Genomic DNA, 26,112 nt, shown 5'->3' with positions numbered 1-26,112 from the left:
AATAAGGTTAGAATATGTCAAGATAATTATAGGATAGAAAACAGAGGAAGATGGAAAGGAATTGCTGGAATAATTAATAGAAGTGGAAAACATAAAGGGAGGTGGGAGGAGGTCGTGGAAATAAGGGAATGAAAGATAAGACAATGAAATTGTTCTGTGTTTGAAATGGTTTGTGTCATGCTTTGTTAGTTTTATGTTTTTCTTTTTCTTCTTTTTTTGTTCTTTTTCTTTTTTTTGTCTTTCTGTTTTGTTGTGTTTAAATGGCTGAAAATTAATAAATATTATTTTTTTAAAAAAAGAAAGAAAGAACATTGTAAACATTTGAGTACGTTTGCAGGTTTGATTTAAAATATTTAGTAATGATATTTTTTTTAACTGATTTACAAATACTAATGATAATTTTTGAAACTGATCTACAAATACTAAAGTAATTTTTTAAAAGTATAGTAAGAAGGTAAGTAGGGTGATATAGAAATGCCAAGATGATTGTGATTGCTTAAGAAAGCCAGGGAGTGGGAGGGGGGGAGTCGATGCTCGGTGTGAGCAAAGTTGTATGTGATTATATAATTTGATATGAATGTGACAAAGGAAAAATATGAAAATTTAATAAAAATTATATATATGAATCATATTTTGACCGAGCATGGCTCAATGCTTCTGATAGGATGGTCTCTTTGGATAGGAGTCATCTTGCTTTAAAAAAATCCTGTGTGGTAATAATAATAATAATAATAATAATAATAATAATAATAATTTATTTATACCCCGCCCATGTGGCTGGGTTTCCCCAGCCACTCTGGGCAGCTTCCAGCAAAATATTAAAATACAATAGTCTATTAAACATTAAAAGCTTCCCTAAACAGGGCTGCCTTCAGATGTCTTTTAAAAGTAAGATAATTGCTTATTGCCTTGACATCTGACGGGAGGGTGTTCCACAGGGCAGGTGCCACTACCAAGAAGGCCCTCTGCCTGGTTCCCTGTAACTTGGCTTCTCGCAGTGAGGGAACCGCCAGAAGGCCCTTGGCGCTGGACCTCAGTGTCCAGGCTGGATGATGGGGGTGAAATGCTCCTTCAGGTATACTGGACCGAGGCCGTTTAGGCACTTTGAAATGTGCTCGGAAAAGTACTGGGAGCCAATGAAGATCTTTCAGGACCGGTGTTATATGGTCTCGGCAGCCACTCCCAGTCACCAGTCTATCTGCCGCATTCTGGATTAATTGCAGTTTCCGAGTCACCTTCAAAGGTAGCCCCACGTAAAGCGCATTGCAGTAGTCCAAGCGGGAGATAACTAGAGTATGCACCACTCTGGCGAGACAGTCTGCAGCCTGCGTACCAGATGGAGCTGGTAAACAGCTGCCCTGGACACAGAATTGACCTACGCCTCCATGGACAGCTGTGAGTCCAAAATGACTCCCAGGTTGCGCACCTGGTCCTTCAGGGGCACAGTTACCCCATTCAGGATCAGGGAGTCCCCCACACCAGCCTGCCCTCTGTTCCTCAAGAACAGTACTTCTGTCTTGTCAGGATTCAGGTAAGCAGTTGTTGTCTTGCTGCATTACATAATTTGAGATCTATATTGAGTAGCTAACCCTTCGCAACATACAAATCCATTCTCTCTGGGAGGGAAGAGTTCTCTTTTTATATAATTGTCATTAAAATTTCCGTTTTACATTTTAGCATATTCATTTAAACAACCTTAAAATATCGATGACTTCCCTTCTTCTCTTTCCATGGTTCATTTTGCGTAACATAAATCCCTGCATATTTTATATAAACTAAACAATTCAGTATTCCATTATTACAGCCATCAAAACTTATTTACACTGTTGAATTTATCTTAGTGCTGTCAACGTTTCCAAGTATACATAATTTCCAATCTTTCCAATTTCCAAACATCTTCCAATCTTCTCTAAACGTTTGTTCTTCTTGTTTTCTTGTTCTATATGTTAGATCTGCAAGCTGCGCATATTCCATCAGTTTAAGTTGCCATTCTTCTTTAGTTGGGACCTCAGTCATTTTCCATTTTGGGGCCGCAGTAGTGGCATACATAAATAGCCTTTTTTGAGACCCGGGAATTTCAGTCTGAATTATCTCCAGCAAAAAAGACTCTGGTTTTTTTGGGGGAAGTACTTTTGAACATTTTTCTCAATTGATTGTAAATTATTTCCCAATACTCTTTTACCGTTTTACAAGTCTACCACATATGAAAAAACGTACCCTCTACCTCATGGCACCTACAGCACATTTTTCAGTCTTACCATCTTAGCAAGTCTACTTGGAGTTAAATCTGTAAATCATTTTCAGGTAGTTCTCCTTCAAGGAACAACATGCTGTAAACTTCAGATCGCTCTTCCAAAGTTTTTCCCAGAACCTTGGGAGGGAATAGTTCTGTGCCCTCCTTTAAACACCCACCCCCAACTTTATTCACAGACCCTCCCTGTGTTCAGCAGCTATTTGTGTGCCTCGCAAATGCCCATCCGAAACGACTGTGGGGAGCAATGAGATTCCACCTACATGAACACCACTTGGCATCGTCCTACATGCTTGTTCCTGAGTGACCCTATCAGTCAGTGAACACAAAAAGTAATACAAGAACAGCCCTGCCTTCCCAGGATCCCGTGGGTGGGTAACACAGCACTTTTTGAAGCAGCTGAACTCGAAATGTATGAAGTGTAAAATTTTAATGGCAGATAAATGAGTCACTGCAGGATTTCAAAATGTGCAAATAGGATGCACCTCCTAATTCAGCTCCTCTCAAATAGCTTAATACTAATTTGTTGAGAAGCACTTTCGAATTATGACAAGAATCCTCCTTTTTCTTTCTTGCCTTAAAAAAACCTCACAAGATTTTCCTGCCTTCTGAAAGTGGCACGTGAATAGTTAATAAATTTTCTATATTCTGGGTTCAGAAAGTAATCTGTTTGCTTCTAAAATGGTGACTCGTCTTCTTCCGAGGACAAGAAGAAAATGGGGGGGGGGGGGAATTAATGCGAGGATTTATTTGAATTCAGGTTCTGTCCCCTTCTCCCCCTGCCAAAGCAATTATCTCTAATTTTCTACATAGCAAAGAGAATTAAGCCACTCTGGAATCCCAGAAGAAGAAGTTTAAATCAGATATAATTTAGAGACACAATAGACTTAAGAAATAAATTTAAGATATTTAAGACAGCAAACACAATTCAATTAGCACCACTTATGTGTGACTAAAAGAGGAAAGACGCAAATGTTTGAATGTCTGCGCTGAATGGAGAGGTGTCGATGTATATGTGACACTGTTTGGAAACTGGATTGTAGAAAATGGGCAAATCTCAACTTGACCCGGTGACTTCTTTATCCAAGCCACTATATTTATATCAGCCAGTTGAAAAGAGCTCAGGTTGCTTCAAATACAGAAGTTAATAATGAGTAGGCACAGATGCCTAGCTATATGCTTCAGAAGAATATTGTGACATGCCACCCCAATCTCCGCTGAGTGGCTTCACAAGTTTCCTGGGGTTCCAGGCACTTATCTAGAGTTGTGGGAACATTAAGGCACAGTGGAGGGAAGTGTCTTTAAGAAATATGGTTTATTAATACATATTTACACATTGAAATGTGCAGTGGAGGGGGTGCAGAACGTTATACCCCAGTAATGTTTTTCATTGCTACCCAAGATGCTCCTGGCCTGCCCAGCAACTAGTGGCCTTTGTTCTCCTTTTTCTTCCCAGCACGCCTCTTGCCAAGAAGGCAAGCCCTGTATAGGGAAGATTTTCAATGTTTAATGTTTTGTTGTGTTTTTATATATGTTGGAAGCTGGCCAGAGTGACTGGGCCAACACATTCAGATGGGCATGGTATAAATAATAAAATTATTATTATTATTATTACTATTATTATTATTATTATTATTAATTGAAAAGGTAAAATACACCTGGACAGTTAAGTACAGTCAAAGGCGACTATGGGATTGTGACGCTCATTTCGCTTTCAGGCCGAGGGAGCCGGCGTTTGTCCGCAGACAGCTTTCCGGGTCATGTGGCCAGCAGGACTAAACCGCTTCTGGTGCAACGGGACACCATGACGGAAACCAGAGCGCACGGAAACGCTGTTCACCTTCCTGCCACAGCGGTACCTATTTATCTACTTGGACTGGCGTGCTTTCAAATTGCTAGGTTGGCAGGAGCTGGGACAGAGCAACGGGAGTTCACTCCGTCGTGGGGATTCGAACCGCCGACCTTCTGATTGGCAAGCCCAAGAGGCTCAGTGGTTTAGACCACAGCGCCACCCGTGTCCCAACATTATTATTATTATTATTATTATTATTATTATTGACGTCCTTATATTTATCGAAAAAATGCTGGAGGGTGTGCTGTTTTGCACAGACCTGAGAACCTTATAAAATGTGTAAAATACCTGGCCATTGTTTCAAAATGGCTAGCCAGGCTGATTTATGTAAGCCGGCCCAGGGATTCCTTGTTTGGCACAGTTCTGTAGCTTTCATTTTCCCTTCCTAGCCCGCTCCAGTATTAGCTAGATTCTGACATTAATTTCTTGAGTTTAGGGGGTGGGTCTCCCCTGCCAACTTATAACCATACCCCCCTCCCATTTCCCCCCATTTCCAACACCTAGTGGGCCAGAATGCTCCTATTCTTAGGTGTGCCATATTTTGCATGCTTGACGCAGCAAGTAGGAGGAGTACATGGGGGAATGTATACTTTCTCCCCACTGATTCACTGCAGCACAAAAGGATCTAATGTTTCTCTATGTCTGCCCTCCTCCCCCTGTCTCAAGAATCATCTGCTTGACGAAACAGAAGACACTGCGGCAGTTGTGCTAAATTTGAAGCAGACTAGCATACATCAATTAATTTAACAGGGCTTCTCCTCTGTAGGCTGATTCATAAAATAGGATAAAGAGGGGGAGGGGAACCCTCCCCACATGGGTGCAGCTATTTGCACTCAGGTTTATTTTTTTACTTTCAAGTATGAATTACTTACCACAGAATGTCCCAAAGCCAGTGTGAGAGCCAGTAGTGGTCTGGATTAAACCTGGGAGACTAGGGTTCTAGTTGCGGTTTCTACTGAGCAATGAAAAAACCAGGTGACCTTGGTCCAGTCACCATCTCTCAGGTAAAGGATCCCTGGACAGTTAAGTCCAGTCAAAGGTGACTATGGGGTTGCGAGGCTCATCTTGCTTCAGACCAAGGGAGCCGGCATTTGTCCACAGACAGCTTTCCCGGTCATGTGGCCAGCTTCTGGCGCAACAGAACACCGTGACGGAAACCAGAGCGCACGAAAACGCTGTTTACCTTCCCGCCGCAGCGGTACCTATTTATCTACTTGCACTGGTGTGCTTTCGAACTGCTAGGTTGGCAGGAGCTAGGACAGAGCAACGGGAGCTCACCCTATTGCGGGGATTCGAACCGCCAACCTTCTGATCAGCAAGCCCAAGAGGCTCGGTGGTTTAGACCACAGCGCCACCTGCATCCCAAACCTACCATGTAATTTGTATGTGGATAAATGACAGGATATATATGATATAAATTTGGCAAAGGGCCTTCAGGAAGTCTCCTTTTGAATGCAGTGTGGAGAGTCGGAATCTCTTCTGATTTTAAAAAAATTATATGCCACTCTTTGTCACAAGAGACTCTGGAATTCTAGGTTCTACTACACAGTGGTTTAAAACCACATAATAAAAGACATTCCAAAATCAGATATTGTGTGTGTGAGAGAGTACAGCATACCTATTTCTGCAAATAGGATGCTTTATGTTGTTACAGGGTCCCCCAAAATAACCTGGGTATTTATTTTATGATAAATTCCATTTCTTGCCTGCCCTTCGCCAGGCTTCGGCAATTCAAAAATACAACATCAAAGCCAACTACAGTGAGAATAGGGGTCAGTGTAAGTGTGTCAGAAACCTCACAATGAAGGTGCCAGAGACACTTTTGTGGGGAGGGGATTCCACAACTTAGGGGCTATGGAGAAAATGTCCTCTCTTGCGGGGGCCACCCTCTTCTCTGGGCATCTAAGGGCAATGGAGGTACAAAGAGGGCCCCCTTTCTTGATGTTAACACAGTAACAATTTCCCTACAGATTCTCAAGGATGCTTCCATTTGCAAAGGTCCACTTTCCCAGGTTTTATTTCCCACCTTTTATTAGGAGACAGATATAGATAATGGGTTGATGAGAGCATGCTTGTAAACCAAGCAATTACAACTGAAAGTGTAATTATAACTGAGCTACAGGGCCAAGAATTCCAATTATTCCAATTAAGTATTCTATGCAAGTTTTATTTAAGGATTAAGATGCCTGGTTGTGGGTTGTATCTTGGCAGTTGTGTGCATTTGTGTGTTGGAAATGTGTGCAACCGTCTTCACTCTTCTGCTTAATTACTAAATGATGAAACAATAGGCTATATTATGGTACGTTCTGCTTCCTGATTAAAGTACACAAAAGGGTTACGTTCTGTGGGGCTCGGATGGGTGCAATCCTATTCGTGTTTATTCCGAAAAATAAGTCCCACTGTGTTAATTGGCGATTATCCCTGGGAAAGTGTGCATAGGATTTCAGCCCTTTATCTTGCTAGAAATCTTGTTGATGGCAGCTTTTATAAGGAGTCAGCAGGAACTGGAAAGAGGATGTTATTCTCTCAGCTAATGAATGGTTGAGTAAATCCTTCTAAAGAGGGAAGATGAAGAAGATAACTTGCCTCTACTGCATGTTGTGGGGGGAAATAAATCCATTTACTGGCAGGTGGTGAGGATTGAAACCAGTTTTTAATCTTCGCTATGTAACCTACAGTACAGGTGATGGCTTCTTGTTTCACCTGGCCTGTTCTTTTTCAGAAATCTGCAACCTTGCGAATGTTACAGGTTCCTAAACTCCCCACTCCCAACCCACAGAGCACTTGAAAATCACTAAGAGTCTTGGTGGACCCATTTAATGATTTCTCTGCATGTTGTAGCAATTGTCATTCTACAGAATCCAAATTGCAATACGGTCGTACCTCGGATTCAAGCGGAATCTGTTCCAGAAGTTCGGACTTCCAAAACGTTCGAGAAGCAAGACGTGGCTTCCAATTGGCTGCAGGAAGCTCCTGCAACCAATAGGAAGCCGCGATGGACGTTCAGGTTACAAAGAACGTTCACAAACTGGAACAATCACTTCCAGGTTTGCGGCGTTTGGGAGCCAAAACATTCGTCTCGCAAGGTGTTCGACTTCCACGGTACAACTGTACAATAAAATACAATATAAGAAACAAAAGAAGCAACAAAAAGATGATTGAAAATCCTTATGAGTATTCAGTGGGATGGAGGTGTTGTCTCTCATCTTCAGCTACAATTCCATAGACGTGCCGTGGACCACATGAATGACGCTCACAGACCAGTTTGGGAGCCCCTGTTCTATCAACCACATTATCCCATACTGGTGAACTCTCTCTAGTTTGTTTACTCCTTTTTAAATAATTTCAGAATAAGATTACCATTCATACAAGACGAACCACCTGGTCTCCTACCCTTCCATCTGCACCCCACCACAGGTAACCCTCTAGACCTGAGGATGGACAGGCAGTGGAATTTAATAGCGGGGGGAAGTTTTGGATAGATGCCAACACTTACTATTTACCAGCAGTTTCTTTTTTCTTGTATTTTACCTTGGAAAACTCAAATATTAAGATAATAAGGGACAAGGCAACTGCTTACCCAATTTTTTGTTGCTAATGCCCAAGTAACCAAATACCTTACATAGTGCATCAGACAAAGTGGGCATTGACACATATGAATAATTGGTTTTCCCTTTATATGCATTTTTTAAAATAAAAAAAGTAATAAATCTCATATATTCCCTCACTGCGAGAAGTGAAGTTACAGGGAACCAGGCAGAGGGCCTCCTTGGTAGTGGCACCCGCCCTGTGGAACGCCCTCCCATTGATGTCAAGGCAGTAAGCAACTCTCTTACTTTTAAAAGACGTCTGAAGGCAGCCCTGTTTAGGGAAGTTTTTAAATGTTTAATGCTGTATTGTGTTTTTAATATTCGGTTGGGAGTTGCCCAAAGTGGCTGGGGAAACCCAGCCAGATGGTCAAGGTATAAATAATAATAATAATAATTAAAGGGATTGAGTGGGGAAAGTGGGGCATACATTTTAAAGGAGGAAAGGGAGACACAGACTGATTTTGTAAAATGCAGGGGGGAAATGACAGCAAGATTAGAACTACCAATAACTTCTGGTGTTTGCAAATATGCAGTTCTTGGGGGGGGGGGGGGAGACACAGTTCTTCAAAAATAATACTGCTAAACCAAATGACCCATATGTTGTACACAGATTTTCCCACAAATATACCTTTAAGAAAAAGAACACAAGCGAGGCAGGTAGAAATTATGTAGCATAAAAATTACATGGCATTTCTACCGGTTGTATTTATGTGCATAAATCCAAGTATAATTTATACATCTAATGTTTTGTAGAATCAGAGTCTGAATATCTAAATAAAATTGAACTGCAATCCCAAGCCATGTGAGATGTATTCATTGAACGGTACTGAAATTGGAAATATCAAAGCCTTAAACTGGTACCTACTTACATTTTTACCTGGCGGGTAATCAATTTTACTGGAACCATGCCCATTGTGGCTGACAAAGCCAATGTTCCAGGAAAATATGGTCCCTGAAAACCTAGTGCCATCCCCTGGGAAGTATAGTTTGCTACGGGTACTTAGTTTTTAGGGAACCGCTATTCCCTTCAGAGAACTACAGTTCCCAGATTGTCCTTGGCAAAAGGACTGATCGTTAAGACACTGGGAATGTTTGAGAGCAGGAGGGAGCTAACAAATTTCAGAACCCTTAATAAACTTCAGTTCCCAGGATTCTTTGGGGGAAACCATAACTGTTTAAAGCGGTATGATACTGCTTAAAATGGACAGTGCAGATGGGTGTTACAAACTTACACATGTGCAGAGACAACTTGTGCCTGTGTTCAGTGTAACATGTGAAGTCATAAACTTCAAATTCAGGCTCAAGTTAAGTTTCTCCCCCACCTTCTTTGCGCCAACACTGTATGGAAGTTACTTGCTCCTCAGTAACAACACAGAGCAAGGCACATCGGGAAAATTTGTGCTATCTGACGCCATAAATAGTTCATCTTCAGCTCGAACCCAGAACTGAGTACCGTATTTTTCGCTTTATAAGACACACCAGACCACAAGACGCACCTAGTTTTTGGAGGAGGAAAACAAGAAAAAAAATATTCTGAATCTCAGAAGCCAGAACAGCAAGAGGGATCGCTGCGCAGCAAAAGCAGCAATCTCTCTTGCTGTTCTGGCTTCTGTGATAGCTGCGCAGCCTGCATTCGCTCCATAAGACGCACACACACATTTCCCCTTACTTTTTAGGAGGGAAAAGGGAGTCTTATAGAGCAAAAAATACGGTAGTTCCCGTAAACCGGTATGCAAACCAGAATTACCAGAAGAAACAAGGAGAAATATGCAGTCTTTATTACTCCTGTAGCAGAATTACCTCTTTTCTCCTTCTGTTTAAAGTAAGACACAGGGAGGGAATTCTTTGCCAATGAGACTTTTTATTTTGTATCCAACGAGGCACACAAACGCAGACAGACAAGAACACAAATGCAGACAAAGATCACACTTTGGTCAAAATAACCCTGCTGAAGCTAACAGCCAGGCTTCCTTAATATCCCGCCCCCCATTCGAAAGTTATAGAGACAAGACTTTTTTCTGCCTGTATTGCTGACAATCGTTGAGTCTTAATTATTAGCATTCTAGAAGAAGCCTGTGTACTGATTGCAAGATAGGCGAGATCTGCATCTTGGAAACGTCGTGAGGTAAGTCAGAAGGGCGTGTGATGAAATCAAACGCATCTGTGCATGGCAGGAGAGGGCATTTTGCATGAATCTCTCTCCATGTGTAAAGTTCTATAATTCATGAAGCAGCCCAAGCTACAAGGATTGACTAGGCTTCTTCAGGTGAGATGAGTTTACCATGTGGGAGAAAGGGGTAAAGGTAAAGGGACCCCTGACCATTAGGTCCAGTAGTGGCCGACTCTGGGGTTGCGGCGCTCATCTCACTTTATTGGGCGAGGGATCCGGCGTACAGCTTCCGGGTCATGTGGCGACCAGAGCAGCGCACGGAAACGCCGTTTACCTTCCCGCCAGAGTGGTACCTATTTATCTACTTGTACTTTGACGTGCTATCGAACTGCTAGGTTGGCAGGAGCTGGGACCAAGCAACGGGAGCTCACCCCGTCGCGGGGATTCGAACTGCCGACCTTCTGATCGGCAAGTCCTAGGCTCTGTGGTTTAACCCACAGCGGTACTTCCAGTTTCCCATGTGCTCTCTGAGGGGAATGCACTGTGTGCCCTTCTGTACCCCTGAAATCAGCTCTTATTTCTACAGTAGAAGAGGGGCATGGAACTTCTGGCCTTCCAGAACTACAACTCCCATCAGCTCCTAGCGAGCTTGGTGAATAGCCAGGGATGATGGGATTTAGCGTACAGCAACATCTGGACTGTCAAAGGTAGGTAGGTAAGATGTTTAAGAGTGCCTTTCAGTGTTTCCCGAACTTGGGTCTCTGGCTGTTTTTGTACTACAGTTCCCATCATCCCTGACCACTGGTCCTGCTAGCCACGGATTATGAGACTTGTAGTCCAAATACAGCTGAAGACACAAGTTTGGGGAACACTGCATAGCTGCTTCAGCTTACTTTGTTAGGATTTTTTAAAAAAGGTTGTTTAACACACAAACCAAAATGTAAAAGCCCTGCTTATTGGGACTGAAATGATTTGCAGGACTGTTTTTTTAAAAAAAGTAAAAGTACCTTAGTACTTACAACACAGCTGTCTCAGGTCATTTACAACTGAAAATAAAAAAATAGATCTGTACCACAGATTTAAATTTACATTACATTGGCCTTTATAAAACAAGATGCTATATACTACGGGTAAGTGGTATGTGCTTTCTTTGCTTGTAATTACTGTCAGAAATTATGAAACTGCTCAGATATCTGCTACTTGAAACCTTAGTTAACATGAAAACACACGTTATTAATTCACAAAACAATAAAATGACCCAATTTTAAACTACACATTAATCCATCTGTTTTGATCCATTAAGCTGAAGATTCTACTCTGTTGAATACATTTCTTCGTCAGTAAAGTAGTACAACAAAATTCCAAAAACAGTATTTTCTCTCTCTCTTTTTTTAAAAAAAAGATTCCCCCCCCTGTCTATAATATTAAAAACATGTGCACTGGTGTTTCTACTATAAAGCTTTGCTCCACAAATCAAGTGATAAACAGTTATTAAACACATTTTACAAGGATACCAGATAGTTGTGTGGACATGTCACCTTACACTTTACACAGAGTTTCAATATGGCATATGGAATGACTCGGTAAATCACTATTACACGGAGCAAAATCTTCAGAGATGAAGAGCAATATCCTATTATGGCAAATCAACAAGAACCGGTGGCGTTTTCATCACCCCCCTCCGAAAGTACTATAGGCAAATTCAGCACTTCAAAAAAATAAATAAATTATAGTTTTGAAAACCCCGTTTTTAAATGCAAACACACGATCCGAAGGAATGAAAGAGAGGAGGCTATTATTAGGTAGGTCCACATGTCACAATGATGTTGTGCATAACATGCAGACACCACACTGAAATACCCCGGAAATGTCTTTGTATTAGCCAGTTGTTACATTATGGACAAAATGGAACCCTTAAGAATCGAATCATCCTGCACAGCAAAAACTCCTCCAGAAAATAAATCATGAGTACAGTTGTTCATACATACATTTCCGTGAGACTGTAGCCAATATGCTGCCTTCTAGTTTTTGCTGGACTAATCCCTGACCATTGACCTTGCTCCCTGGGATTTAAGAGAGCTGCAGTCCAGCATTTTCTGAAGCATCAGATTGGCTACACCTGCTGTATGTGGTTTATATTATATTATATAGGAGTAAGCTACTCCTATAACAGTAACGTATTCCTCCTCTTATTTCTCCTGTGAGTATTGGTTGCTTCGGACAATACAAATTTCTTGCAGTGCTTTCCCAACTCTTCTGTTATCTGGAACATTCCGGCTTGAGAAAATGAGAACGACTCTAAGAATCATTCCAAAATGTTGCCAGCATTGCAGCAGTTGCCCTGGCAGGCTTAACCAGAGTGTCTTAATAAATGCAGATGCATTTGTTACCCTGTTTGAAGTGTACAATATGAAGCAACAGGGTGCTGCTGCTTCTACCCATAATTCCCTAATAGCAGACAGGAACACAATGTAGATAAATACAGAAATGTGTCCAGGAAGTGCTTGAGAATGACCTTACATCAATAAGCATAAAAACGCCAGTTATCATACAGTCAGCTCTTGCGAGTGCTATTTCCCTATAAAATCGTATGTAATTGGTTTTTGTTTTTTTGCTTCTAAAACTTAAAACATTGAAAACCTGCTATTAAAATGCTTTCTTAAGAAGCTGTTCTCCCCTCCTTAGGTCTTCTGTCCAGCTGCTTAAAAGTAAGGATTTTTGTTCTTTAAACCCACCTCAGTTATTGTTATATCTCTACATTTAAAGTAGACATTGAAAACTTCAAGTAAAAATAATGGCAGCCACATCTACCGGACGTAATACAAATCTATGACACCTATTAGTTGTTGGGGTTGTGGGTCTGTGTGTTTCTAAACTTTTAAGTTATACAAATACACAATACATTCTTAAATAACAAGGGCCCACAGTATTATTAGTTTGTGAGCCTTTCCCAAATCACAAAGCCGCTTTCTCATTTCATGAATGTTTGCACCCACTTCTCGTTGCAGCTGCAGTTTTCAACTGGTTATTTCGTACGTCAGTTCCACAACATGACAGTCCCAGTCCGTAGGCTTTGGCTATGGAATCGCTTATTTCAATGAGGCAATGCTGGTTATTAAGGCATGTTTCCGTTTCTCATTCAAAGCTTTATTTTAACATTTAAAAAAACAAAACAAAAAGGGAGCATGGCTATCTTGTATCTTCTGGCTCTGTCTTTATCACCTTCCTTTCAAGGCTGTTGAAAGCAGAGTGAGGAAAATCTTTTAAGATACCAAGGCCTTCTGCAACAAGAAAATGGATTCCTTTTAGAAAAATATCGACCCGAAACAACAGTGTTCTTTTCGACCAGTTGTAGTCAATACACAGCATATAAAATCTTACACAAATGTACCCTTCTAGTACCAAACAGCAATAAATTCAGTTTAACCACTAGGCTATATCTGCTTTCCATTGTAATGTACCACCAGCAGTTTACGACAATGTAAAAACATAAAACCAAACAATAAGATTATAAAAAGTTATAAGCAAAAAACGAAATTATAAACAATACTGATGTGGCATGCAGTTCTAGCACCCCATGTGGTTGGCCTTGCAGATATTTCTGCTGTGATATAAACCCTGAGGCATGCTGGAGAAATGGAGAAATAACATTTGAATGAGGCCCGAAATATCACTAAGCACTTAAAAGGCTATACAAGATGCCTGCAAATTATTTTCCCTCTCCTGAAAGAAAGTACCCCACAAATTTCACACGATAGAGTTGGCCCCAAGACATTTTGGCACCTGAGGTAAACCATAAAGTGGTGTCCCCTCACCAGCAGGAAAGAAGGGATGAGGGAAGATCTACACCTGGAAGATCTCCATTGGGATCTGCTGCCCCTGTGAAACCTGCTGCCTGAGGCAGTCACCTCACTTTGCCTCATGGGTGGGCCGGCCCTGGTCATAGTTGTTATGAGCAGGAAAGATTTTTACCTGAAGGCTGTGACTTTGCTTCAGCACTGGCGTACAATCTGCTCAAGTCACTGCAGAGAGGCTTCACGACGTGAGGCTCATCATCTAATGAAATGTGAGGCATATGCCTATTTGGTAGACTCGACATGCGTAGATTTAAAGGCCTTTCCCCTAAAATATATTGACAAAGAGATATCCATTCAATACTATAACTGAGAGGCAGTTCACGCAGTGCTGCTAATGGTAGCCCCAACAGCCCATGTCACCATGATATGATCATAACTTAATATGATCTCTATTTTATTAATTTGTATGTGCTTTCGTGTGTGTGTTTTTATGTTGCCGTTTTCCTGATTTTAGTGTGTACAGTGGAACCTCGGTTTCCGAGCACCTCAAAAGCCAAATTATTCAGAACCCGAACACCAAAAACCCAGAAGTGAATGCTTCCGTTTTCGAACGCTCCTCAGAAGTCAAACGGCTTCCAAGGCGAGTTTCTCCATTTTCTCCATTGACTTTGTTGACCACCCATTGCGCCTTGGTTGTCAAACGTTTCTGAAGTTGAACAGTCTTCCCAACGGATTACGTTCGACAACCGAGGTTCCATTGTATTTGTTTTCATTTTAATGATCTATTGCTGTCTTTCAGACTCTACACCACTTAAAGATTTCCGAAATATTTGCACTCAAGTGCCTCAAAGTGACTTACATCGTAAAAACAAGACATTGTAAAAGGTAGAAAGGTAAAGGACCCCTGGACAGTTAGGTCCAAAGGCGACTATGGGGTGTGGCACTCATCTCGCTTCAGGCCAAGGGAGCCAGTGTTTGTACACATACAGCTTTCTGGATCATGTAGCCGGCATAACTAAACTGCTATTGGCACACGGAGGACTGTGACGAGTGCCAGAGCACATGGAAACGCCCTTTACCTTCCCGTCACAGTGGTACCTATTTATCTACTTGCACTGGTGTGCTTTCGAGTTGCTAGGTTGGCAGGAGCTGGGACAGGGCAACTGTAAATAAATAAATGTAAGTCCAATCCGTTCCAATTAATTTTATTGTACTAGCCACTGGCCATGGCAAATCTGAATCAAAAATAAATATAAGCAAAAGGCTTGTTGTGCTAGAAATTATGGACTATTTTTAGATCTCCGCATCTCCCTTACAGTTCACTGTCCAGGGTCTTCTTTTGGGGAAATGTAAGTCGATAAACAATATCTCAGAGCTGTAGTAGCCCCTGCTCCTCTCGCAATCCTAAGGGCAACTTAAAAATCTTCCACCCATGTGGCTTGACTGCTTCCATATGGCGTGTGGCATGGAAACATGAAGCTCTTTTCATAGCAGCCATTGTAGGCATGGTCTGGAACTAGCAAAATGCTTGTGAGATCATGTGGATGACCCAAGCCAGGTGGGAACAACCGCAGGAGAGGCAACCACGAAGGAATCTAGGTCTCAGAGGGTTTATTTCTCCTAACACAATATGTACACAGACTACATTTCTGCCCCCACAATATTCTCCCAAGAAATCATTAACCACAGGAAATTTCATTTCATCATAATTTAGCAATCATCGCTGTTGCACCAGTCTCACAAACGCTGACAATTCTAAAACAGATGTGTGATGGCAAATACATGCCTGGAAGCTACTGTACCTTGCCCAACACCATAATCCGATGTCAAGCCATTGGCACAATGCTCTTCTGAATTTTGTCTGTAGAGGCCCGTGGAAAGGCGTCTCTCCAAGCCAGCTTGGCTGCAGAGGAACTCCATCTGCTTGGCCATCATCTTCTCAGGCTGCAATTGAGACAAAGGCAGATTTAGGGACTTGCCACAATCACAATTACAATTACTAAGTACAGTCGTTTTACACCAACCAGATGCCAAGTGAAGTACTGTACACCGAAATGGCATAGTCTCGGCCAGGAATCCTACAAAGGCTGAATTATGGAGGGAGGAGACTGAATTATCTACGAAAGGCTGAATCATGGAAGGAGGAGACTGACAACCAGTAGTGGAGCTGGTGATCTCCAAGCAAAAAGAAATCAGGGAGCCAGCAAAAGGTAAGGATGACAGGCTCTGAGAGTTGTTGCCTGGTTATTAATCCCTCTCAACGCTGACTGATAAAACACTCCAAAAAAGCAATCATAATGCGATAGTCAGGATTCTTTTCTTTTGGTGTTGTACCAGCACTCGGGAACACAGGTAAAACACAACGCAAGAAGAATCTCAGTACACTTGTACATTTGGTCACATCATGGTTGTTGGGTTGTTGTTGTTTTTGCAGACTTGAGAGAAAATAACAATTAGCTGAAATCTACAGCAAGCTGCTTCAATTCAGAATTTGACTGGGGGAAATTCTCAAAGTTAATTAAAATTCACTACTCTGTTCCAAATTTCTCCCTCCCATCCTACTGGGGTACCAAAATCAAACAAAAAACGGAAAGGAAAACAAATCTACAGCTATTTTCAACCCACTTAAATATTTTGACATCTTTATGACCCTTCAGAATGAGCCCCTGCCCATTTTGGGTGCCTATTTCTAATCAATCAATCAATTAATATTTCAACAGCAACTTTTTTTTCCTTCTTTGAAAAATTGCAAATACAATTATGGCAAGATTTCCCTCAAGCTTTATTTTTGGAAATAGCACTACCCATTTTTTTTTTTTAATGCCAGCAATCTGCCATTCTGAAAAGTGTAGCATGGCAGTATGATTGTGGGGGGAAACAGTGGAAAAAGACCAGGGCCTTATACACTACAGGAGAAAGATAATTAACAACCTGCTAAAAGAGAGTGCAAAATTATCAATGCCAAGAGAATTATAAACTCTGAATGTGATCTATTTCCATTACTGTGATGTAGATCATTTGGAAAAAGGCAGAATTGTAATTTTGAAAATGTGTAGGTTAAATGTGTGCACGGGATTTAGATGAGTCCTTAATCAAAGTCAAAGCAAGCTTTCAGATTTTGCTTTTCCCGTCGAAGTCATCATGTTTCCACAGGTGGTGGAAGTGCTTTAGCACTTTTGCTGCAGGACCATCTCATCCTCTATCACCGAAAGTTCCCCTTTCCAGGGGGTTAGTTACCCTCCTACCCATGCCTATAGCAAAACTGTTTCTCTTGGTGGCTGGTATTTTTTCTTTATCTCTCCCTTCAGATCCACATCTCCAGTGCATACACCAATCTGGTTTAATCTGCAGCCACAGGTGCAATGGTCTTTGCGCAAGTTCTCTATGTATTTCCACACACCAGGCTTCAGATCCAGTAACAGCTGTCTCATTGCACTCCCCAAGCTTTCTGAGGTCAGGTGGACCGAGTTTTCCTTCTCACCTGTGAATACAATACAGTGGTACCTTGGTTCCTGAACAAATCAGCTCCCAGACACCTCAAACCCGGAAGTGAGTCTTCCGCTTTGCAAACGTTTTTTGGAAGCCGAATGTCCGGCGCGGCTTCCAATTGAGTGCAGGAAGCTCCTGCAGCCAATTGGAAGCCGTGCCTCGATTTTCAAACCGTTTCAGGAGTCGAACGGAAACCTGGAACGGATTAAGTTCGAGAACCAAGGTTCCACTGTACTAGCTTCCTGACATTCTCTAGGCCTCTCCTTCAAGAAGTATGAATAGAAACTGGCATGCAGATTTCTTGCGTTCCTCCTTGATGAGGAAAAACTCTTCCTTGGGACTTTTCTAGCTGATGTAATTATGGTCTTCAGCAGGTACAGGAAGCAGCTACAAGGAGATGAGCTCAGCATCCTCCACATGAAAAAGCCACACCAGTAAAAATTGAAGCTCTCAGCACTGAAAGAACGGCATTCGATTGGTGAGTGCGCCAGTGCTTTCAAGGATGAAGCCATTGCACAACCAGATAGAACTGTGATGGTAGAAGAAACTCAGCTGAGGACCGAGAGCTCACAAACCCAATGCAAGAAATGCCATCAGTATGAATCTGATAGGAGACACATTGGTGCTGTCTGTAATGAAGTGGCTGACTCACTTGATAACTTCTTAAATAAATGTTTTGATACCAATCTGTTGCTTGCCGTGAAGCCGCTTGCCACCTATTGGAAACCAGGTATAAGTTCACATGGCGCTAGGTGCAGGCTTTTTGATCTAGCACAACTTTCCCTTGTACAACGTCAGTGATGTTCACAAGGAGACACTGTCCTGTTTGGTTTGTTTTCTTGCGTTATCCGGTGCACAGAGACATGTCACGACACTCATAGCACATCTTCTGGCAGCCGAGCCTCATAATACTGATGCTGAACATCTCAAGGGTGACCTTGGAAGTCCATCAACAGAAACAGACTCACCGCTGATTCAGAAAACGAATGGCTCCATATAACTACCACAATATGTTCCCATTCCTCGGAGGGGATCCGAGGACATCAGTGCTCCTATGGATTAAAAAAATGTAAGCGCAGAACCCACGGCATGGCTAAACCAAGACAGCAGGTGTGGTTTCAGAGATTATTTTTTTCAGAGGCCTGAAAGTGAAACTGCTCGTGATGCCCAGTCCCAGATGGTGAGAATCTAACCAGCTCGAAAGTAAAATGAAATCAAACATGCTCAGCCTGGTGTGAAAGGAGGCAGCATGGCACAACAGAGTAATCCTCTGTTCTGTGTTTGTTGTGTACTGGTCTGTAATGACTGTATACCTACATATACCATTTAAGTATAGTTTTTGTTTTGTTTTTTAATTTTATTTATATCCCGCCCTCCCCAGCCGAAGCTGGACTCAGGGCGGCTAATAACAATAAAATAATACTATTGGAAGGCACAAGATTTACCCACCCGGGAAGAATAGCAGATGAAGTTGATGGACTATATGGAACTGGCGGAAATGACTGGCAGAATCCGAGACCAGGGAGAAGAATCGGTGGAAGAAGATTGGAAAAAATTTAAAGACTATTTACAGAAATATTGTAAAATTAATGAATGTTAGAAAAATGTTGGAATGAAGTTATATGGCTTTAGTAGAAATGTTATAGGGAATTAAGTACAGATAGGTTAACAGAGCATTAAAGGAAAAATAAGGTTAGAATGAGTTAAGATAAATATAGGATAGAAAACAGAGGAAGATGGAAAGAAATTGCTGAAATAATTCATAGTGGAATACAAAGAGGGAGGTGTGAGGAAATACGTGAATGAAAGATGGGATAATGAAATTGTTTGATTTATTTTATTGTTTTTGTTTTGTTTTATTAATTTGATGTGTTGTATTGTCTTTTTTGTGCTTAAGATTTTGGAAAAACAATAAATATTATTTTTTTAAAAAATAACAATAAAATAATACAACATTCTAAAATCATTTCATTATAAAATTAATTCAAATCAAATTGATGGCAACCATTGGGCTAGAGTTCTGTGAAGATTGCCAAAGGAGGGAGTCAGGCTGTGCCCTGGCCAAAGGCCTGGTGGAACAGCTCTGTCGTGCAGGCCCTGCGGAAAGATGTCAAGTCCCGCAGGGCCCTAGTCTCTTGTGACAGAGCGTTACACCAAATCAGAACAACAACCGGAAAAGCCCTGGCTCTAGTTGAGGCCAGCCTAACCTCTCTGTGGCCTGGGACCTTCAAGATGTTTTTGTTTGAAGACCATAAGTTCCTCTGTGGGACATACCAGGAGAGGCGGTCCCGTAGTTCAATTTGAATCAATAAATGCCTTGGACTGGCCAAGTAATTAGTCCTCATAATATACTGTATTGACCGGGGGGGGGCAGGTTTGAGCAGAAATTCGGGGGAACTAAGTTCCCTTACCTTTTTAAAATTAAATAATATTTTTTGTCTGGGAGGTTGAAAGAGATAAACACCCAATGCCTGGGCCAAAAATCTACCTATATCTGTAATCAATGAAGTCGTGGGCATTTTTTAATCCAGATCATTGTCTGCTTGGGTTTATTAATCACATCTTACATTTAGCCACTGCCCGGGGCGTGTGGCACTGCAGCTGGGCCCACAACAGACAAACAAACAAACAAACTTTGTGACGAGTTCCCCCACATTTTTTCCATAAAAAAGAACTGTGTATTGACACAAGGTTATGAAGATTTGAAAGGAGCCAGTATTTATCATCATTTCCTATTTATTTTTATTTTTTCTCATCTGTTCCTTTTTTAAGGGATTGCTTAGTTCCTTTTTAAATCCCACGCAAAAAATGTATCTCACACTGCACAATCGCAGCAGGCAGCATTTGAGACTGGCAGGGCTTCTGACGAGGGCTAGCTAGTCATGTGTAGAGGCTGAAGTGGAGGAGATCTCAGAGAAGCATAATTGTAGAGGATATCACCATGTTCAGCAGTGCGGAGAGTTCCCTCTAGCAAGGCAGCAGCACTCTGGTAGGGATTATCCCCTCTGCTATCTGCGCTGCTCATCTTGCAATGGCCCAGAGAGCTGCTGGGTCTCCACTGAAGTATCAGCACAACACACTATCAAGGCTGCACAAGATCTGCGCTATGTCACCTGCCTACACTTCACGAAGCAGGTGAGCAGGTGATAAGTTCTAGCACACCAGCCTTAGAAGAGGCAGAGTCTGAGCAGTCAGGGAGGAAGGACAATAGGGGGTGAAGAATGAGAGCTCTCAGTCTCAAGTTTCCTCCATAAAGTCGAAGGCAGCACAGCTTAGACAGGTGATTATGGGGGATCTGGTGCGGTTATCTGCCCAGATGCCAAACTCTGTACTGACAAAGAGGCAGAAAACACTGAAAGATGCCCCTTGCTCCGGTCAGTTAAAATCTTCATCCCCTTACTATGAATGAAGATAAAGCTGTAGCCGTTACGAGTGTGTGTTCGTATGAGCATGCCATTTTCAAAAAAACACACACACCAGTTGTGAGTCATACCACCTACACTGGAAGTGAAACGATCGCAGCCAGGTCAGAAGGACCCCTTGATCTGCAGAACGGGGACAGAGTGTCCTGTAAGGAAAGAACTGTGATTGTTCTGTAAGAAGCATTAATACGAGGAAGCCTTTTATTGCAGCCCCTAGGTTGTTTACCTGTGAGCCAAGCGCTGCCAGGTCTTCACACTTTCCTTTTGACAATGCCTGTTGTATTTTGACTGAATCCTGCTGGTAAAAACTCTGGACTGCGTCGTGGAAGTCAGGGAAGCCATCCTGCAAACATGAAAAAGCAGGGAAAGGAGCTGTTACTATTTCAGAATGTTTCGATTCACAAGACTAAAGATATTTTTCCAGTCTTAAATCATCACTACAGCCAATGGTGTGTGTGGAGAGAGAGAGAGAGAGAAAAAGAATAGTTCTTCCGCAGTTATTTTAAGGGCAAAAATAAATGTTTCAAGGTTTTGAAGCTGAGCAAGTATATAACAAAAGTAGGTTCTTTTAAAGGCACAAAGAAATGCTTTGAGTGCAAGTTGTTCTACCTAAATGAAAGCTTGTGGCACAATAAATGTGCTGGCTTTTAAGGTAGCAAAAGACTCCTTGAAGTTTTATTTAGGAATTTCAATCAGGAATATCAAAAGGTCTGCTTTGTGCAAGTTAAGACATTAGGATGGAAGGGAAATAAATAAGTAACCTTATCAGCAAGCAGTTTCCAAACAAAGAATGAAAACAAACACAGAGGTCTGGGGTGAATGTGACGGGAATTTCCTATACCCGTTCCTACCCAGCTGATCTCTTCTACCCTTGCTTTTTTGGAAGCCACCCAGGGTTGTATATGACTCTTCCTTCCGAGCCCAGGTGGCTTGCAGCAAGCATCGCAGCTCATCACCCAGAAATGCCACTACAGGCCCTAAGTCCAAGTCACAACCACCCCGCAGAAAAAGAAAGAAAGAAGTAAAATCCGTAACCCGCCTACTTCTTCCTGGGACGTCACTTTGAAAGAAAATATGTTTTTTTAAAAAACAGAGAGTACCTATTTTTTTCTCTTTCTTATTAAGTTTTTTGTAGGTTTTTAAAATTAATATTAAAAAATATTTCTTATAAGTATGATATGAAGATGATACGAAGATGAATGCAGAGAGAAGATGGATAGAAAATATCTGTGTGAGAGACAGAGTGGTTTTTGTCAGGTGTGAGGCTGAGAAAGATGGGAGCTGGGAAGACGTGGATCTCATGTTTGTGAAGATAAGTTGATAGAATATACAATTTTGTGTTTGTTTGGGTGTGGTTTTTCACTCTCCCTTTTCTTTTCCTTTTTATTATTTTGATCTTTTAAGGTATTAGCTTTGCTTGTTGTTGTTTTTAATGTTGTACAGTCGTGCCTTGGAAGTCGAACGGAATCCGTTCCGGAAGTCTGTTCGACTTCCAAAATGTTCAGAAACCGAAGCGCGGCTTCCGATTGGCTGCAGGAAGCTCCTGCAGCCAATCAGAAGCCCTGCTGGACATTCGGTTTCCAAAGAACATTTGCAAACCGGAACACTCACTTCCGGGTTTTGATAGTTTGGGAGCCGATCTGTTCAGGAGCCAAGGCGTTTGAGATCCAAGGCATGACTGTATTATATGTTGAAAACCTTTAATAAAATTGATTTTTTTAAAAAAATATTTAAAAATCTATGAAAAGGGGGTGAAGAGTGTCTTGATAGCCAAATGTTCCTTTCTCCCTGTTGCTCTCTGTGGCCTGCTCTATCAAACACACCCAGCGTGCTCCCTTCCAACTTGGCTGTTCTTAAAGCGATTTCTTTGAGCAGATGTTCCCAAACCCCACAGGCGCTTTCTTCCCCTCCGCCAAACACTTCTCCTACACGAACACCAGATTGAACTGCTGTTCTTTGTGATCTTCGGGGAGAGAAAGAAATCCCACACTCTCTTGCTTTTCAGCCCTGCTTGGCAGCGGCGTGGGCATACCCTCGTTCTTTTCCCCTCGTTCTTTCTCTCCCACCTTATAACTCATGCTGACATGAACGCCGAACCTCTCCCCCCCCCACCATCCAGCCCTCCCAGCTACCCACCCACCCCTTCCATTTCCCTCTAGGTCTCTTACTCCCACTGGATCTTTCAAGTTTCGCCCTCTCATCCATCTTCCTGCCACCTCCGCTTACGGATGTGCTGCCTGGCGGCAGGATGCCTTTGCACTGCTTAGTCCATAGGACTGTAATGACTCTGTTGTCTGTCTCACATGCCCTGCCAACTCTCAATCCTGTATTTTTTTGGGGGGGGGACACCCCTAGCTACACACCCTTTTCTGCACAAAATAACAGCGCTGGAAGGAGCAGAGCTTTCCTTCAACCGCCAGTGATTTTGCTGTGCTTCCTCCGGGACAAAGACACAAAGCCTTGTGTGCTGTCGGTGTCATGGACTGGGGGGGGGAGGAGTGAGGGCGCACCCACTTCAAGTCCACACTTACACCCACCCACCCACCCACAGATCAAGGCAGCTGCTGAAGAGGGAGGGTGGGAACTTCATGTAACTAAAATATTGCTTTTGTTTCGTCGCACGTGAGAAGGCATTCAGGGACCTCGCCGCAACTCATTAATAGCTACTCCCAAATCCGAACCTAATTGCTGCATTCCTTCTCCCGCCCACTCGGCTCCCAGCGCTTGTCATTTTCCCGGGATTCCGCCCCCGCCTCTCCCTGCAAACTTACCCACCCACTCCATCGAGAAAAGGGAGAGGTCACATGAGGGAAGGGGGGGAGGCTTTCACAGGTAACCGGGTGTAATTTGTGATATGCTTTGCCTCCACCCTCTTTCTTTTGTGTTGCTTATGCAAAACTCCTTCCCCCTGCAGAGGTGATGTTTGCAACGCAGTCCGTAGGTCTGCTTGCCCACGCAGTCCTGCTCTCAGGCGCCTCCATCTCCGAGAGGGAGGGAGGAAAACCCTCCTCTTTATTATACTGGGGGGAAACCATTTCACATCACACCCCGAGGGTGTGTGTGTGTGCAATCATTTCCACCTGCGGAAAAGAGGCGTTAAACACCTCCCGAGATCAAAATGGAAGTGTTTTACACGCACTGACGTCGGTGGAAAGGCAGAAGGGGAATCAACAGTACAGTCATACCTTGGAAGTCAAATGGAATCCGTTCCGGAAGTCCATTCGACTTCCAAAACGTTGGGAAACCAAAGCGCAGCTTCCGATTGGCTGCAGGAAGACCCTGCAGCCAATTGGAAGCCGCGGAAGGCCGTGTCGGACGTTTGGCTTCCAAAAGTAGTTCGCAAACTGGAACAGTCACTTCTGGGTTTGCGGCATTCGGGAGCCGAATGTTCGAGAACTAGGCTGTTCGAAAACCAAGGTATGACTGTAGTGACAATCTGGGCTCCTGCGTTTCAGTCCTCATCTAAGCAGGAGAACTGAGGTGGCAAGAGAAAAAATAGTTTGGTGTAAGGGTTAAGGAGCCATCTATCAAAGTTTTTGGCTCATGCTTCAGCAAGCTGTATAGCACTTCAAGAACTTAAGTTTTTTTAAAAGGGGGGGGGGAACCACCACCTGCTGCTGTACGGGAGGTGTTTGCAAGAACAATACCAGACAGGCTGAAATCTTGAAAAGTTACTATGCCTCAATGAGGAAAACCATATTTCCGCTTGTCTTTAGCAAACAAACGGCACAATATCACTATCTGTAAACAAACACTGAACATCCATAAAAATGGCAAAAGTAATTTCTTTCCCAAATAGGTTTTTTCTTAAGCAATAGCAAGTAAGTAAAGAGTTCGCTTGTAATATATCAGTGGTTCAGTGCTCATTTCTTCTCATTCCAAAATAGATATTATCTCGAACAATTGCAAATGCAGTAATAAAGAGTCCACTTGTGATATAAATCACTGGTTCAGTGCTTGGACGTCGTTCTGGTAATCCGATGTTTCGTTGCTAAAGAGCTTAGTCCTTGAGCTATGTAGTAAATAATACACAAGAGAAGGCGGTATGTAAATGACTTAAAGCAGGGTATATCTGTCCCCATCTGCATGTTTCCATCGGGAGAAACATAGAAAGAAGACGATGTCCTTCAGTTTGTTAAACCTCCTCCTCCTGTGTTGACTGCAATAGCCATTGCATCACCGCCCTGTTTATTGTTTTACTGTTTAACAAACAAACAGCAAGCATTCTTTGTTTCAAGCATTACCAGGGGTAAGGATTATTTGCTTGCTTGCTCCATAGAGACAGGTATTGGCAGATTGAGCGGGCGAGATCAATAGTTGGTCCAATGGTCAAGAAGTCAGACTCTGCACGTGCCGTAGAGGGAAGTGAGGGGCAAATGGGGCTCCTCAACCTGGGAAGGTAGCCCATCTAGTAAAGGTAAAGGGACCCCTGACAGTTAAGTCCAGTCTTGGACGACTCTGGGGTTACGGCGCTCATCTCGCTTTATTGGCCGAGGGAGCCGGCGTACAGCTTCCGGGTCATGTGGCCAGCATGACTAAGCCGCTTCTGGCGAACCAGAGCAGGGCATAGAAACGCCGTTTACCTTCCCGCTGGAGCGGTACCTATTTATCTACTTGCACTTTGACGTGCTTTCGAACTGCTAGGTTGGCAGGAGCAGGGACCGAGCAATGGGAGCTCACACCGTCGCGGAGATTTGAACCCCCGACCTTCTGATCTGCAAGTCCTAGGCTCAGTGGTTTAACCCACAGCGCCACCCGCGTCCCTAGCCCATCTAGGAGAAGGAAAAAACTCTGGACATAAACCTCTGCTACCTTGTAGGAGATCTTCAGGAGAAGAAAAGGCTAAGGAATAAATCCTACACAAATCCAGAGTAGAGTCCCTAAGATGGTTGGGTGGTGCCTTGTACGCCTCCTGCCAGCAACTCCTGCAGCCAAGCTGGTGCCAAACGTATTGCTCTGCTTTCCTTTGGAGCTTCCTGCAGCCAATCGGAAGCCGCGCCTTGGTTTCCGAACGTTTTGGAAGTCGAACGGACTCCCGGAATGGATTCCGTTCGACTTCCGAGGTACGACTGTACAATCAAGCCACAGGAAATAATGGGCTTAAGTTACTCCTAGCCATCAATTTCAGTGGGTCTGCTATGAGTATGACTAACACCAGGTACAATCCACGTATATATGAAACACGTAGATGTTTGGCATTTTGCAACCTTTTACTAGGGTGTAGTTTTGGGACGCAGGGACGCGGGTGGCGCTGTGGGTAAAACCTCAGCGCCTAGGGCTTGCCGATTGCATGGTCGGCGGTTCGAATCCCCGCGGCGGGGTGAGCTCCCGTCTTTCGGTCCCAGCTCCTGCCCACCTAGCAGTTCGAAAGCACCCCTAAGTGCAAGTAGATAAATAGGTACCGCTTTATAGCGGGAAGGTAAACGGCGTTTCCGTGTGCTGCGCTGGTGCCGGCTCGCCAGAGCAGCTTCGTCACGCTGGCCACGTGACCCGGAAGTGTCTCCGGACAGCGCTGGCCCCCGGCCTCTTAAGTGAGATGGGCGCACAACCTTAGAGTCGGACACGACTGGCCCGTACGGGCAGGGGTACCTTTACCTTTAC

At 43.0% G+C, this 26,112-nt stretch overlaps 1 protein-coding gene across 1 annotated transcript in view; it reads right to left on the bottom strand.

Moving 5' to 3' along the window:
- Positions 1–9,534: 9,534 nt before the first annotated feature.
- NAB1 (NGFI-A binding protein 1) overlaps positions 9,535–26,112 on the bottom strand; it is a 48,502-nt gene continuing 31,924 nt past the window's right edge. Inside the window, exons 5-8 of the mRNA XM_080971429.1 lie at positions 20,738–20,854; positions 15,403–15,544; positions 13,776–13,925; positions 9,535–13,084 (exon numbers count right to left, since the gene is read on the bottom strand). Of these exons, the coding sequence (XP_080827555.1) occupies positions 12,993–13,084; positions 13,776–13,925; positions 15,403–15,544; positions 20,738–20,854 (501 nt within the window). The 3' untranslated portion in view covers positions 9,535–12,992. The remainder of the gene's footprint in view (positions 13,085–13,775; positions 13,926–15,402; positions 15,545–20,737; positions 20,855–26,112) is intronic.

The sequence above is a fragment of the Podarcis pityusensis genome (assembly GCF_964106645.2).
Source record: "Podarcis pityusensis genome assembly, chromosome: 1".
Classification (NCBI taxonomy): domain Eukaryota; kingdom Metazoa; phylum Chordata; class Lepidosauria; order Squamata; family Lacertidae; genus Podarcis; species Podarcis pityusensis.
Note: the sequence above shows the minus strand (reverse complement) of the source record. Positions and strands in the feature narration are given on the sequence as shown.